Source organism: Trachypithecus francoisi, unplaced genomic scaffold (genome assembly GCF_009764315.1).
Source record: "Trachypithecus francoisi isolate TF-2019V2 unplaced genomic scaffold, Tfra_2.0 Lachesis_group5, whole genome shotgun sequence".
Lineage (NCBI taxonomy): Eukaryota > Metazoa > Chordata > Mammalia > Primates > Cercopithecidae > Trachypithecus > Trachypithecus francoisi.
Genome location: NW_022681470.1, coordinates 127476636 through 127492776, shown reverse-complemented (window position 1 = coordinate 127492776; position 16141 = coordinate 127476636). Strand labels below are relative to the sequence as shown.

Here is a 16141-nt window from a genome sequence, read left to right as displayed (position 1 = left end):
CTTCTTCCCGATGCTAGCCTTTCCTTAAAATAGTTACTTTGGTTTTTTGTTATCATTTCTATGTTCATCCCTTCATTTAGTCTTGTAATGATGTTCTCAGGCAGTAACAGTAGTAACTGCTGTAATGATGGTCTCAAGTAGTAACCGTGGCAGTCAGCCACAGACCCTCTCCATGCCACGCAATGTGTGACCCCAATGCACAGCTACAGGTTCCTTTAAACTCTGGAGACAAGGTCAGAAAATGACATCCTCTAAGACTGAGTTAATTCAAAATAAATGTACTTAGCCATCTGAAAAGTGGCTGAGAGTGTGGCATTGAGCATCCCAGATTTGAGAGCCAAGACCAGAGAGTGAGACCCAGCGGCCTGGGTGACTTTAGGCAAACCCTCCAAACTCTGTGAGCTCAGTTCCCCCAGATGTGGCAGAGCCCTGCCCGACCTGCTTCATGAGATTACAGTGATAATCAAACAAGACAATGGATGTTAAGTGCTTTGAGGTAAAAGATGGTTTGTAAACCTTGAGTCTAGAGTTGCTAATTTTTAATCAGAGATCATATACTGTTTTATAACTTGGCAAGCATCAACTCATTTAATCCTCTCAACAATGCTATAAGTAGATGCTATTATTATCTCCATTTTGCAGATGGGGAAACAAGTACAAAGAGGCTGAGTACTTACCCAAAGCCAGTAAGTTTGCAAATTATGAAGCTCAGGTTTGATGTTTGGTCGGCCTCACTCCAGAAGCTACACTCTTACCCACTCCCCTTGACTGTATCTTTGGAATATCCTGTTCTACGCTTATGCTGACTAAACAGTCCTCTGATGTGTAATTTATTCTGAGAGGGCCTGTTTATCAAGAAGGAATATTCGGTACAGGTAAAAGGTCCTAACTCTTGAATCCAGCAAAGCTTCTGATATAAATTAGCATATTTTCATTCTGGTCTTGGTTAATATAAGTCTTTGACTTTGGGTGAGCTGAGATTATTCAACTTCTGTGTCAGCAGAGCTTGAAAGAAACTTGGGCTACGTGGTAAACTGCTCCTGCCCCCTGGAAAGAACTGCTTCCTGCTCCACCTCCACTCTGCCAGGATGACTACACTTTTGGCCACCACGTGACGTACTGGGATGGGCTGAAGCCTATCTGGGCTGGTATATGTGTCCATTGGTAGTTCTAGGCATAGTAGATAGATGTTTGGGCTCACTTATGAAGAAAGATGAAAACCAAGTTATCCTAAGAGCTGATTCCAGAATCCCCATAAAGAGGAAACACTCCAACAGGAAAACATTGAAATATGCCACACTGAGAAGAAGGAGGTAACTCGTGGTTTAGGAGGTGTTAGGAACCTAGGGGCAGCAAAGGAAAATCGCTGCAAAGCTTTGCCTGTACCAGGGGAGGATTTTACAGTGTGGATGGATGCCTAGTGTTCTATCAGAAGTAGTTTCTGTTTGTGTGGCAGGTAACCCTGTCACATGTCTATCTCCCCACCCTCCACCCTCTCCCGTAAACTCTGCTACACTCACAGATGCTTTGTGTGGCTGTGGGTTTGGTAAAAGTTTATGGAAGGAGCTAGTTGGTGCCCAGGCTGACACATGTAGAAGGGAGACTTCTAGAATCCACAGGAATTTTGGTCCCCATTGTTTTCAAAGCCCATAGACCACTAAATAAGGGTTCAAAATGATTTTATGTTGATCTCAAAGGGGCCAAGAGACTGGCATCTGAGTTGTGTTTAATAAACACTAAGGACTCTGCCAGCTGTCACTCATGCAGACAGGGATGGATCAGAGGCCTGCTGGAAATGACAGGAGGAGATGAGGACAATGATGTGGCAGGAACAAGGGACTGGGGATCCGGCATGAGAAGCTGAGGGATGGAGCTACCAAACTGACCTCCATAAGAATCCTCATTCATCCAAAGTGTCCCCACCCAGACCTAACTCAGTCTGTTATTCCTTTGTCACTCAAAGCCATCTAGGATGCAAAGTGCCTACTACTGGGGAGTCAGATACTATGGAGGAGTATTTGCCTTCTTTGTTGTTTCATGACTTTTTCCTTAGACATTTTTTTGAGACGGATTTTGCTCTTGTCACCCAGGCTGCAGTGCAGTGGCACAATCTCTGGTCACTGCAACCTCTGCCTCCCAGGTTCAAGCGATTTTCCTGTCTCAGCGTCCTGAGTAGCTGGAATTACAGGTGCGTGCCACCATGCCTGGCTAACTTTTGTATTTTTAGTAGAGATGGGGTTTCACCATGTTGGCCAGGCTGGTCTCGAACTCAGGTGATCCATCTGCATCAGCCTCTCAAATTGCTGAGATTACAGGCACAAGCCACCGCACCCAGCCCCTTAGATTTTCAAGATAGAACTTGGGAGGGGGGCGAGGAAGGGACAAGCCACAGTCTCCAGCACCATACCCGCAAACAGAGGTCCTGAATCAGAATCCTCCGTGACCTTCAGAAAAATCTGTCAAGAAGAAAAAAAGAGAGAATTTTATTTAGTCATTCCTACTCTCAGAAAAATCTAACCCAAGCTCTGTTTTGTTGGGTATTGCTTCATAATGGGAAGAAAATCCATTATGACTCTTTATCTAAGAACATTGTCTTCTATAAATACAAAAACGTAAGCACACAGTAACCACAACTACATAAAATATGTATGCATACAAAGAAGGGGGAAGTATGCCAAAAATAAAGATAGTTGCTATGCTTGGGTGGGGAATGATGGCTTTTTGCTTTTATACAACTTTGCTCTAACGTTAGACTTTTTTCAAAGAACCGCCACTTCTGGCACTTGACAGAAACCAGCTGGAATCTCTACTTTACCTCTTCCAGGGGAGTGTCAGAAATTCCAAAACTGCTGAGACCAAGGTCAGCCAGCGTTTCCTCCAGCTCTCTGAAAAGGCTAGCATACGCTCTGTGCTTGAAATTCTTATTTGGAAGAAGGAAGATAAGTTCTTGACCAATGCACTCCACCAGCTTTGCCTCTGGAACATGGTGGAGAACTACATCCATCAGCTCATTTACATCCCCTAGGACAAGAAAAAAGACTGATGCCAGCTCTGTTTTCCAGAACCTGGAAGATGGTGAGGTTACCCAGGTTTCCTACTTCTCTCCACCTCCCCTTTGAGGAAGAGGCATTTTGTATCTCGGCAGTGACTCTTTCAGAGGACTGATGCTCCATCAAGTCTGTTTTTAGCTTAGTTGGCCCTGAGATCACCATTGAGAGGCAGAGGGAAATGGAAGCAAAGTCCCCCCTACTAGCTAGCTGTGCAACCTGAGGGCGAGGCAGGGGGGGTGGGGTCATGCAACTTTCCTGTGCCCGTTCCTCCTCTGTTCAACCAAATGTTCTGTCCCCTCAAGCTATGTTACATTGGGTGGGTCACACTCGAGTTTCCTCATCTGTGAAAAGGGGAAAATAATGGTGTCCACTTCATTGTTGTTTTTGAGGACCGGATGAGTTAAACTACACAAAGCAGTTAGAGAAATACCTGGCACATAGGTGAGTGCTGGCTGCTATTGTTATCATTTATATCATCTCGGTAAGAAATCTCTTAGTCATGGTTGTTTTTCATTCTCATTCACTGAAAACTTGAGGGCTAAGTCAAAGTCGTTTTCATTTTTCTGGTCTGTCCCCAGCTATGGGGGACTTGCCCAAGACACAAACCTGGAACCGGTGACCAAGCTGAGTGAGAAGTGCCTTCCCTAAATCACACACCCGGGCCTGCTCTAACTTCTCAGAAGACTGCACAGTTTCTCTTGGGATTGCACCTGCCTCCACAAACAAAACTGAATCCTCAGCTCACAGGAAATGCAGAGGGGGGTTGAGAAGCCATGGAGAGAAGCTGGGGGAGGGGGTAGGATATGGGGTGTGTATCGTGGACTGTGAACAAGTGTCAGGTATCAACTGTTTATCTGACACATGTATGCATTCAGAATTGAATTTTGTGTGCAAGTGTGTATTACTTTAAAATTAAAAATCTAACTGTAAAAACCTCACTTGCATACACTTGGAGAGAGAGTTCTCTCACACATTGTCTTGAGAGGCAGGTCAAAGGGAGAGGGATTCCAGCACTCAAAACACAACTCTCAGAAAGCAGCTCTCAGAGTTGAGGACACCCAGTAGGTTCTTTTCTTTTATTGCTGTTTAAAAAACGATCCATATGAAGGGATTTCATAGCTTTCAACCAAAATCCTTCTGCCTAGCTCGATTGGAAGTCTTGCTTTATGTCAAATCTGCAAGTTGGACTTGATTGTCTTTAACTCTGGGATGACTTCATACGGAGGCTGGAGAGTCCTTTATGTTAAGGAAGCAGCTCTGCCCTAATCGCTCTCCAGGGGTCATATTCATTGTTCTCTTAGGAAGGAAATTGAACCCAAAGCCGCTGGATTCCCAGGAATTGTGTCTTAGGCATGTGTCAGCCTTTCCAGAAGTAGCTCTATAGGTCAGCAGGGCTTTGGGCATCTGGGAGGGAGGTCCATGAGTGTGTGTGTGGTGTGTGGGTGTGTTTGAGTGAAAAGACTTTCAAGGAGCTAACTGGGGATTAAATGATTTTCCCTGTCTTACTTGAGGCATAACTATGGACTGCATTTCCCACCATTCACGGCATCTCGATTCTATACAAAGAAAATCTTTGTTTAGAAATAAAGTAATTGAAAAAAAAAAAGGATCATTCAGCCACTGAGGCTTTGTTTCCAACCCAATTTTGGCAAATCACAGTAACTTAACATATTAGTATTAATTTAAAACAAATACAAACTTCTTGACCAAGATTCAGAGAATGGGGAGATAGATACCCACAGGAAGGCAGGCTAGGAGGAAGACCCAGAAGTGTCATCCTAAAAAGATGTTTGCTGTTCATCACAGGGTCTCTCAGTGTAAAGAGAAGGCAGTTGCATGAACCATGACGATGGCTCTCTGGGCATGTTCCCTCCAGTTGTAATGATCGGACGACACAAATATTGTCAGGTTCTCTTGCTTCACCAGACTTCAGTTAGTAAATTCTTAACATTTAGAAAAAGTTTGTGCTAAATAGAAAAATTTGCTTTTTCTTTGATAAGCAGATACTTTCCCCATTCATTAACTTGTATCAGTACATAAGTTTAGTTTTGCTCCTGTGTGGGAATCTGCTTCTCACATGTTCTCTCACATAGAGAGGGGATAGCCTCTCTACTGCAGCTCCCTGGAGATGGGGGCACCCCTGAGAGCTTCAGTGCATCCTAATTAAAGGGAGAATCACTGGGAAGTTGGGAAGCTGAGGGGAGAATCAGGAGTGTAACAGGAGTGTATGCTATTTCCAGACTTGCCATCCACACATGCAATCTGACTCCACAAGTTCACTGGAAGAGCCGTGCATCACCATGCTTCCACTAGAGGGCGCCATGGCACACATGTAGAAGAAGCTCTCCCCAGACTAATGAATGTGGCCTGGAGCCAGGGCAGGGAGACCCCAGGAATGAAGGCTTACTAAGGGTAAGAGCAGAGTGGATTCCTAATTAAAGGGAGAGGGCCCTTAGGTGCATGACTTTTAAAATCCCTTTGGGAATGAAGGAAGGTGGACGAGGAGAAAGAAGCTCAAAGCGAAAGAACAACTGCGTGACCTTGAGAAGTACACAGTGTTCTCTTTGCTCCCATTAAAATGCATCACAACAGGACACACCCAGCAATAGTGGGAGATGGCTGCCAGACAGGAACCCAAGTATGGCCCGTCCAGTCCTTACCATCCAGGACTTGTTCTGGAGTTAGGTCATTGACGTGGGCTGGACAAGTGGTGGAGAAACTCTTAGACACGCAGCTGCAGGTCCCCTGCAACAGACAGATGGACGGGATGACTGACAAGATGCACATCCCTTCAGTGACAGCCTCTCCCTGATGCCGGCTGCTGTCACTGCCTGCTTTATTTATTTCTCACTGCCAAGTGTAGTCAACACATTTTTTTCTTCACTGTTTAATCTGTTAATTCATCTGAGCATTCTGAGGGTGTAGTCACTTGATTTTATCCTAGAGTGTGTGAGTCACGCACAGAGAGCAGCAGAACCTCCAAGGGTACCTTTGGCTTGTCTTCAATTATGTGGAAGCTGTAGGTTCTGCCTGTGGGAGACATTCTGCGCCTCCCTCCCTGTGGATGGAAACAGGAAACCCTAGCAGCAGCCAGACACTTAAACCAGAGGCATAAATAATGCTGCCATATCATAATTGTGACCATTTGAATGTGAGCGATGCCTGTTCTTAAGAAGCCCAGGGCACATTTATAATACTTTATCTAATTTATCTTCACATCCCTAAGAAGCAGAAGCAGAGGTCATCAGCTTCATTTTCCATGTGAGGAAGAAAAAAAAAATAAAAAAAAATAAGGAGGGTCTTTCAGCCAGAACTGCCATCTTCCAGTAATTCGCCAAAATGATGAACACAAAGCAAAAGAGGAGAGGCACCCAATACATGTTCTCTAGGCCTTTTAGAAAACATGGAGTTGTTCCTTTGGCCACGTATATGCGAATCTATAAGAAAGGTGATATCGTAGACATCAAGGGAATGGGTACTGTTCAAAAAGGAATGCCCCGGCCGGGCGCGGTGGCTCAAGCCTGTAATCCCAGCACTTTGGGAGGCCGAGACGGGCAGATCACGAGGTCAGGAGATCGAGACCATCCTGGCTAACACGGTGAAACCCCATCTCTACTAAAAATACAAAAAAAACTAGTCGGGCAAGGTGGCGGGCGCCTGTAGTCCCAGCTACTCGGGAGGCTGAGGCAGGAGAATGGTATAAACCCGGGAGGCGGAGCTTGCAGTGAGCTGAGATCTGGCCACTGCATTCCAGTCCCGGCGACAGAGCGAGACTCCGCCTCAAAAAAAAAAAAAAAAAAAAAGGAATGCCCCACAAATGTTACCATGGCAAAACTGGGAGAGTCTACAATGTTACCCAGCATGCTGTTGGCATTGTTGTAAACAAACAAGTTAAGGGCAAGCTTCTTGCCAAGAGAATTAATGTGCGTATTGAGCACATTAAGCACTCTAAGAGCTGAGATGGCTTCCTGAAACGCGTGAAGGAAAATGATCAGAAAAAGAAAGAAGCCAAAGAGAAAGGTACCTGGGTTCAACTGAAGCACCAGCCTGCTCCACCTAGAGAAGCACACTTTGTGAGAACCAGTGGGAAGGAGCCTGAGCTGCTGGCACCTATTCCCTATGAATTCATGGCATAATAGGTGTTGAAAAAAAAAAAAAAAGACCTCTGGACTGGAAAAAAAATATGGAGGAATTAAATAATTTGCCTAGGATGACACAGTTTTGTCCACTTGGCAGCACAGACATAAAACTGGGTCTCCAGATGTGCTGAAGTGGTCTCCGTTGGTTGGTATGTTTTGGCTTCATCATTTTTGTGTTATAGCACCCAAGGAGGTCTCCTCTTACCCTTCACTTACCACTGAAATTCAGGTTTAATTAGGGAATAGGAATGTTGAAATGAAAAAAGAATGAAGCTTAACCAATTGCTCTTAAAACAGCCTAACCTTACAAAATAAGACGCTCACTTCTATGTTGCACCAAACCACATCTGAAGCTTGAGATCCTGGTGTGTAATCTGGCATGTAATAATTGCAGACCAATTAAAGCTAGTTGTTTCATTTTGGCTAAAGCATCTCTGTAGGAGGAGGCTTCAGAATATGTTCATCGAAATCTTCTGCAAATGGTCCCAGAACAAAGACACTGATTCTGATGACAAGAGCCTGTGTGAGGAGCCAGGTCTGGAGTGACAGCCCCGTGCTGTGTGCTCCTTCTCACCCAGGCCAGGGGCCTTCCCTGGGCAGACACCTACCTCACTGCCTTTCCTTTGGCTCTGGATGCTTTTCATCTTGCGCACCAAGGTTAAGTACAAGCCTGTGCCAAAGCAGTTCTTCAGGAAAAGCGGGGTGCCTGAGCAGTAGAGCCTTCCCTGGGCAATGATGGCAATGCGATCCCCAAGGAGGTCGGCCTCGTCCATATGGTGAGTTGACATGATGATGGTTCTGCCTGCAAGGTAGGAGCCAGGGCAATCACCAACCCTGCCCTGGGTTAGGTGTGGTTGGTAAAGGGTGTACAGCAATTTCCTGGCTACATAGTTGCAAAAATCAGGAATTAACTAAAAAACATCCAAGGGAACTAGTTCAGCAGCAAATTCCAGGATATTAGGACAATCATAACTAACATTTCATAGCATCCTACATACTGTAAGGCATTGCCACACACAGTGTCTCTGCATCCAGCATAGGACGTGATTCAAATAAATCTCCATATTAGGGGCTTGTGTATTATGGTCAGCATCGAGTGAGTTTCATACGTGCATTTTCTGGATCATTAAGCTTTGCATGTATAATCTTCATAAAGAACACACACGTGCATACTCTCCCTAACTGGAGATGTCATTAAAAGGAAACAGCAGGCCAGATGCCGTGGCTCACGCCTGTAATCCCAGCACTTTGGGAGGCCGAGATGGGCGGATCATCTGAGGTCAGGAGATCAAGACCATCCTGGCTCACATGGTGAAACCCCATCTCTACTAAAAATACAAAAACCATTAGCTGGGCATGGTGGCAGGCGCCTGTAGTCCCAGCTACTCGGGAGGCTGAGGCAGGAGAATGGTGTGAACCTGCGAGGCGGAGCTTGCAGTGAGTGGAGATCACACCACTGCACTCTAGCCTGGGCGACAGAGCGAGACTCTGTCTCACCAAAAAAAAAAAAAAAAAAAAAATTAGAAGAAGAAAACAGCAATGAGGATTCCAGGATGACAAACTCTCAGAGAAAGGCACAGGGCAATGCTGTGTGAGTAGAGTGAGGGGGAAAGCTGGCTCAATCATGGGGTTGAACCGTGCTGTTAACCTCTATGGGCACTCAGCTCTGCCTGCTGTGTCTTCCAATCTGAGCCCCTTGTCTGAGAGGTGCCGTGACAGAGGAGCCACTTCCATCTGCGGCCATCCTCTGGAGCACTGAATGCCCATCAGGTCACCTTCGCACTGGTCCTGAGTGGTCACCTGACAGCTATGGAGCTTCTAGGTATGTTTGCAGGTGACTTGGTTCCCCATGGTCAGAGAGGACTTTCACCTAGAGTAGCATCCGTCATTCCAGACAGAAGGGCTGCAGGTCGAGAGAATTTTCTAAACTATTTTGGGAAGTAGGTTGCCTCATCAATGATTCCCTGTTTATATTTTTAAAAACCTCAGGAGGCTTTTGTTGGAACTTAGATTCACCAAGTCACTGACAAACCCCCTTCTAAGTGTAGCCATGGTGGTTCCTGTACTCAGCTATGCCAGGTGAGAGAGTGGGGACCACAGGTAGAGCCGCAGTGAGAGCCCAGGAGACTGAGCAGTGGCTGTTACCTGAGCGATACTTCAGGAGCAGGTCCCAGATCGAGCGTCTCGAGTAAGGGTCCACCCCAGAGGTGGGTTCATCCAGAATCACCACCTTGGCATCTCCCACAAAGGCAATGGCGACTGACAGCTTTCTCTGCATGCCACCTGGAGGCACAAGAAGGATGGGAGAGTTAAGGGACTGTGGAGGATGGGGACGAGAAAGGCCCAGGGCCAGTGGCATTGTGGGGGCACCCTAATCCAGCAGCAGTTTGATGCTGCCTCTTAGATGTTCATAGCGTTCAAAGTCCTAATACTGTTCAGGCTTTGTAAATGCAGAAAGGGCAACCATCGCCTCCTTGGATCAGACCCTTTGAAGACTGTTCAAACACATCAACCTCAGGACAAATAAAACCCAGGCTGTTGTGAGACAGTGCTCTGCAGGGATAATGCTCTGGGGGCTGCTGTTAGATTTTTGGGGTAACTTCACAGAGGTGTTCCCACCCTTAGAAGCTTTCCTGCTCCAAGCCTCCCCTGCCTCCTGGGTGCACTGGGGAGCCATGAATTTGCCATCTGTGGCCCTGTCTCCATCCAACTCCCAGCACCTGATAGATCCTGAGCCTCTTCATTTCGCTTGTGGTGGAGGCCTGTGTCCTCCAACATGGCCTCCATCTCCAGCTGGGCCTCCTCCCAGGACTTTCCTTTCAGCTGGGCATAGAACAGTATGTGCTCAGCCACCGTGAGGCTAGGAGGACGGGACAATGAGAAAAGCAATGGCTCAGCACTTCCACTTCTAGCAGCCGATCTTACAGAAATAATTGAGGACAAGTATTCTTGATTGAGCAATCAAGATGCTCACTGCGGTGGTGTTTATGATACAAAATAAAAATAGCAGACCCTGCTTAAATAGCTAATAAGAGGATGGCTTACATAGTTCATTTATACAATGGAATAGTCTGTAAACATTAAATATTATTTTATAGAAGAATATGTAATGACAAGAAAGATGTTCATGATATCTTATGTTTAAAAAAGCAATCCTTTTTTTGAAAAAAATGTCAGGTTATAAAATTGTATGCATAGTTTTATTATTCTTTATGATTTTAAAGTATATGTGTTTATCTATCTATATATGTATAGGAGAAAGTTCTAAAAAAATTATATACCAATATGTTAACAGTGGTTATCTCTGAGTAGTGAAATTACAGGTGACTTTTATTTTTGATTTTTTGTTTACCGATATTTCCTTCCTCCCTCCTTCCCTTTCCTTCCTCCTTCCCCTTCCCTTTTCTTCCCTCCCCTCCCCTCCCTTCATCCCCTCCCTCTCTCACTTTCTTTTTTCCCTCCTTCCTTCCTTCCTCCCTTCCTTCCTTCCTCCTTCCTTCCTCCTTCCTTCCTTCCTTCCTTCTTTTCCTCCCTTCCTTCCTCCCTTCCTTTTCTTTCTTTCACAATGACTACGCATAGCTTCTTAGATAAGAAATAAAAGATACCTTATTGGGGAAAAAAAGTAACTGAAAAGCCCCCTGAAAAGTTTGCCTTTCATTTCATGGCTTACACAGGAAAAAGGAACAATGGTCCCCCTGTCTTTGGTCCCTGAAAGGAAATACTTCAGGGCTGCACAAGGGGCTAGGGGATCAATCAGCTGCTCTGTCAGAGTGAAGGCAGCTTCATCCTTCTGATGGGGAAGCCCTCAGCTCTGAGCAGCAGAGCCAGAGTCCCATATTCTGAGGGACAATTCTCACTGGAAGTAGGACAAAGGACCTTAAACATGGGGGAAAGAAAATAAGAGTCTGTATCTCTGCCTGTGCCCCGGCCCAGCACCCCTGAGCTGGGCTCTAGAAAAGTGTGCTGGGGGCAGAGGTGAGGAGAGGGGATGGGGAGGTCTCAGTTCCTGTGTTGCTTACTGGTGGAACAGGATGTTGTGCTGTGGACACATGCCAAGGCTCTGCCGGATTGCATCCAGGCTGGTTTCAATGTCCCTTCCTCCAACGAGCACAGTCCCAGAGGTTGGGGGCAACAGACCCGTCAGGATGGACCTGCGGAACACAGGAGTCAGTGGCAGAAGAGATGGCCTTTAGCAACATGCCTTAGGAGGGCTGCCCCACACTACGTTCGGTGAGAACTCTCACTGGATTCCTGCCTGAGCTGTCGATCAAACCCAAACCGCTGTTAGCTGTGGGGCCCCCTTAGCACCAGCGTGTGCATTCAGGCCCTAAGGCAGAGGGCCACCTAGGCTGTCCTTCTCTGCTAATTATTTCCTGGGGCTCCCAGGCCAACGCTGAGGGCCTCTGGGATTCCCAGCCTCAGAATGTTCATATGCAGTCACAGGTATCCCCAGCTCAGCCATCACAGAGCCTGGTGTTGGAGAGGATCAATAAAAGGTGTTTGGTGCATGACTCAAGGCTTTGCCTCCTGGGTGAGCAGTCATGGCTATTGAAAAGCCAGGTGTCATCATCATAAAGCCGGGTAAGGTCTTGAGGAAGGCGATAACTCTAAGCAGTCCTAGGCATTTGTTGATTAACTGATGGAAGCCAGGCATGGGAATTACCACCATCAGTATTAGCTTTGGATCCAAAATATAAAAAGCCCAAGAGCAACGGTGGGCAATTTTTTTTTTTTTTTTTTTTTTTTTGTGAAATGGGAACTATGACTCCCATGTCCCTAGGCTGTTGTAAGGCTTAAATGAGTTAATACACTTACAACATTAGAACAGAGCCAGCATAAAGTAAAACTCAAAAATATTATTACTGTTAGTATTAAACATTGTTTTAACCCCCGGGGGAAGTTGCATGGCAGCAGCTGATGAAGTAATGTGTTTGTCTTTGCGGAACCCTGGGGTGCTGGACTTGACTTCCAGCTCTCTGACCATATCAGTTAGCATGGAGGGAAATCAGATGGATACAGGACCGCCACACCCAGCTCTGTCCCTGAGTTCTGATACCAGCTCAGGCTATCTGAACTCGTCCTGATGGAGAAGCTGAAATCTCCGCGGATCAACCACTAGAGGGAAACAGAACCAAATAGAATGGCACCGGCCCCACATTCCATTCACACTGAACCGCCCTAGAGAACATTCCATCACAGGGTGTACACACTGCTGTTCCTTCCTGGGGATCTCCAAAGGACGTGAAGATTGTGTCACGTGGGTTCGCTGCCCCCTGCGAGGTCCGTGTCTGCTGCTCCTTGGGAAACCATGGCGGGCCCTGTTCTCCTCTCAGCAGATGGCGCTCGGGTCCCTTGGAGGAGAGTGGGACGCCTGCGGAGCTGACAGGTCCACGCAGAGCCCTTCGCCTTCCGTGCCCTGACCTTCTGTTGCCCGTCGGTTACTCCACAGCCCCCTCTAGAGACTGATTGCTTTTTGGCTTTTTTTTTTTACTTTCTCCAGAACTACCACTAACCCTCATCAGCTGATGTTGAAGCCTGCCTAATGATTGGTAGGAAAAGGAATTTTCCTTGAAAATAGCAGGACTCTGCCTGGTGTGGTGGTTCATGCCTGTAATCCCAGCACTTTGGGAAGCTGAAGTGGGCAGATCACCTGAGGTCAGGAGTTTGAGACCAGCCTGGCCAACATGGTGAAACCCTGTCTCTACTTAAAAAAAAAAAAATACAAAAATTAGCTGGGCGTGGTGGTATGCACCTGTAGTCCCACCAACTTGGGAGGCTGAGGTGGGAGAATCGCTTGATCCTGGGAGGTGGAGGTTGCAGTGAGCCAAGATCGCACCAGTGCACTCACCACTGCACTCCAGCATGGGTAATGGAGTGAGACACTGTCTCAAAAAAAAAAAAAAAAAAAAAAGAAAGAAAGCAAAGCAAAGAGAAAGGAAATAGGGAAATAGCAGGACTCTATAGCTTCCGTGCACGTGATGACAGTGGCCATGATTTGATCACCACCATGGACTGTTGGGATGGGGGAAAGACTCAAGGTATGAGAAACAAGAGGCAACTGCGGTGCCTGGCTTTTGCCCCCACTGAGCCATGACAACTCAGTGGCCTCAGGAAAGTCACTTCAACTCTCTGAATGAATGTCCACTTCCCCAGCACACAAAAGGGGCAATAAACTTATTCTACCTCCCCCTCAAGACAATACATATGAGTGAGCTTTGAATATTGCAGCAAGCTTTTACACATTCTTGGGGCCACAAATATTTGTCACTAAAATTTGTGGGAAAGAGTAGACAGCCGCTGACAGGGAAAGACTAAGCCAGGAAATGCCAGGCTAGCATGGCAGCCAGCTTCTCTGCTGGAAGACTCACAAGGTGGTGGTTTTCCCTGCTCCATTGTGGCCGAGGAATGCGGTGATCTGGTTCTCGTAGAAGGTGATGTTCAGACGGTCCACAGCTGGCCGGCCATAGGGCTCAAAAGTCTTCACCAGATTCTTCACACATACCCCAGGAACCCACCCTGGATGCTCACATTCAAAGAAGGAGTCTTGGAGGAAAATAATGAACATGATGTAAACATAATGCCTAATTACACGGCCCCAGGGCTTTTTCTCCAGTCCTTGTCTTCTGCCTGTAACATTACCTGCCCCTGTAGACTGCAGAATCATAATAGTAATAATAGCATCAAACATTTATATAGCACCTCCTATATGCCAGACACTGCTTCAACTGCTTTACACAAATTACCTCAATGTACTTTTATAATGGTCCTGAGGTGTAAACATTTATTAGGCACATTTCCAGAGCTGAGGAAACCTCAGACACAGAGACATCAACTCTCCTATTAAGGACACATAAGCATGAGTGGCAGAGATGGGATTTGAACCCAGAGCCCATGCTCATCATAGTGCACTCACTGTCTATAGGGAGAGTTGGCCCCAAGTTCAACCTTGGTCCTAGGCCCTCATTGCCAACAGTCCATGGAGCATTTCCTCATGAATTTCTGGAAGCGGCTTAGGCTCTTCATCTTCCCAAAACAACATCTGCTTTCAGACTCTCCCATGACCTTTTCTGGACCGCCATTCTCCTAGTCACCTTGGCTTGAATCTTTGAGTTGACTTTGACTAAGGCTTCTTGCTCCTCAGAACTCCCAGAGTTGTCCAATTAGGTGGGTAGGGCAGTCCACGCTTCCCCATCACCATCCCTCAAATCCCACTCCCCTCCTTCCTCCTCCCATGCCCCCTCCACTGCAGACCCTCACCTAGTGCTCTCACTTCTCCCTGACCTCCCATCTCTCCCTGCTTCATTTCACCCTATATGGCACAGCTTAATTTGTCATCTTAATACTGTAGCTTTAAGCATTTCTTTCCCTAGGGGTAGAAATTCCACTGTTTCTTCTGTGTGTGCCTCCTGGCCTTGCCTGCAACTGAGGTGGAATCAGTCCCCAGCCTCCTGATTTCAGCCTTGACTTTCCACTGTTGGAGGAGGATCTTCCCAGAGGCATGGTGTACTGCAGTGGGCAGTACACCCCTGTGGTGGGCTGGAGGGATAATAGCCAGACCCTCTCCTGCCCTGTCAGGCAGAGCCCGGGGGCTGTGCTTCCTGTCTAAACCCAGAGCATTTTGGCCACAGAGAAATGCATATGCTTAGGGAATGAAAAGCCTTGGGAAAATAAAGAACTAGTTTAAGAGAGAAGATGAGGGCAGCAAAAGCCAGGAAAAACACAACTTGTAAACCTGGGTCATCAGTTTAGGGATTATTAGGTAACTTCCACTGTCAGGAAAGGCTTCTGATGGTTTCAATGAATGGCCTTCTAGATTTGTAAGCTGTAAGTGAAGTGTAGTCAGCTCCCCTGGAGTCTCTTTCCCCCTGGACACAGAAGCATTTATTTTTGTCTTTCCTTATAGCTCATATCCGCTTTAAGTCCCAGTGACCAAAGTTATTGTTCTTGCTAAATCCTCGGAAGTCAGCACATTTGTGCAGCTCACTTGGGATTTGCCTAACAAGGGCACAGGCACACTACATAGTTGGTATTTGCTTTCTCCAGGAAATATGCGCTAATGTCTGGGCTGAACCATTCATTCCACACACATGCAGATGGACCTCTGAGAAGGGATCTGGTTTAACACTTGTCAACAGAGAGAGTCAGTTTCCTGGGCTTCTTTCCACCCTTGCCATGAGAGGTTTTGCTCTGGCTCTCTGCAGTGCTTACAGCCTTTTCCTCGCCTCTGCTGTGCATTCTTTATTGGGGTTTTACCATGTATTCCTTCTGGGTGTTCCGGATCCTCTGTTTCCTCTGTTAGGGGCTCGGTCTTTTCCAGGGCTCTTTCTTCTCTGGTTGAACACCCTGCACCAATCAGAAGTCTGTTACTCTACCTCCGGGAGCTGAGAACCAGCAAAGGCAGGAAAGGAGGGGAGAGGTAAGGGGAGCAAATGAGTTTCCTAGCCAGCCTCTGACCTGCTTTACGGCTGTGCGGTACTCAAGCATGATTGCACAATCTTTGCCAGTCCCAGAGGAAGATTTGTAACAGGCGCTTAGACTTGGAGAGTTTCACCTCCTCCTCTCAATGTGCCAGGAGGAGCCCACAGTTTCAGAAATTGTGATTTTTAAAAAATTAAGAAAACCAGTTTTGAATTTGAAATGAGTTAATTTTCTTTAGCCCACCACTGGTCCATTTTACTCCAATCCAAAACATGTGAAAGTCATGGCGAACCTTGAGTAAAAGTCTATTCAGGGGCCAGATGCGGTGGCTCACCCCTGTAATCCCAGCACTTTGGGAGGCCAAGGCCGGCAGATCACAAGGTCAGGAGTTTGAGACCAGTCTGACCAACATGGTGAAATCCCGTATCTACTAAAAATAAAAAAATTAGCCAGGTGTGGTGGCGTTCACCTGTAATCCCAGCTACTCAGGAGGCTGAGGCAGGAGAATCACTTGAACCCAGGAGGCGGAGGTTG

At 46.7% G+C, this 16141-nt stretch overlaps 1 protein-coding gene and 1 pseudogene across 2 annotated transcripts in view; one reads left to right on the top strand and one right to left on the bottom strand.

The window, feature by feature from the left end:
* The window catches only part of ABCA4 (ATP binding cassette subfamily A member 4), a 133600-nt gene that overhangs the window by 42500 nt on the left and 74959 nt on the right, over window positions 1-16141 (bottom strand). For both annotated transcript variants that reach the window (XM_033195736.1, XM_033195735.1), the window contains exons 18-26: window positions 15443-15532; window positions 13558-13732; window positions 11209-11340; window positions 9910-10049; window positions 9335-9472; window positions 7798-7991; window positions 5711-5795; window positions 2816-3021; window positions 2408-2456 (exon numbers count right to left, since the gene is read on the bottom strand). In XM_033195736.1, coding sequence (XP_033051627.1) covers window positions 2408-2456; window positions 2816-3021; window positions 5711-5795; window positions 7798-7991; window positions 9335-9472; window positions 9910-10049; window positions 11209-11340; window positions 13558-13732; window positions 15443-15532 — 1209 coding nt within the window. The remainder of the gene's footprint in view (window positions 1-2407; window positions 2457-2815; window positions 3022-5710; window positions 5796-7797; window positions 7992-9334; window positions 9473-9909; window positions 10050-11208; window positions 11341-13557; window positions 13733-15442; window positions 15533-16141) is intronic.
* LOC117074372 lies at window positions 5371-7222 on the top strand (annotated as a pseudogene).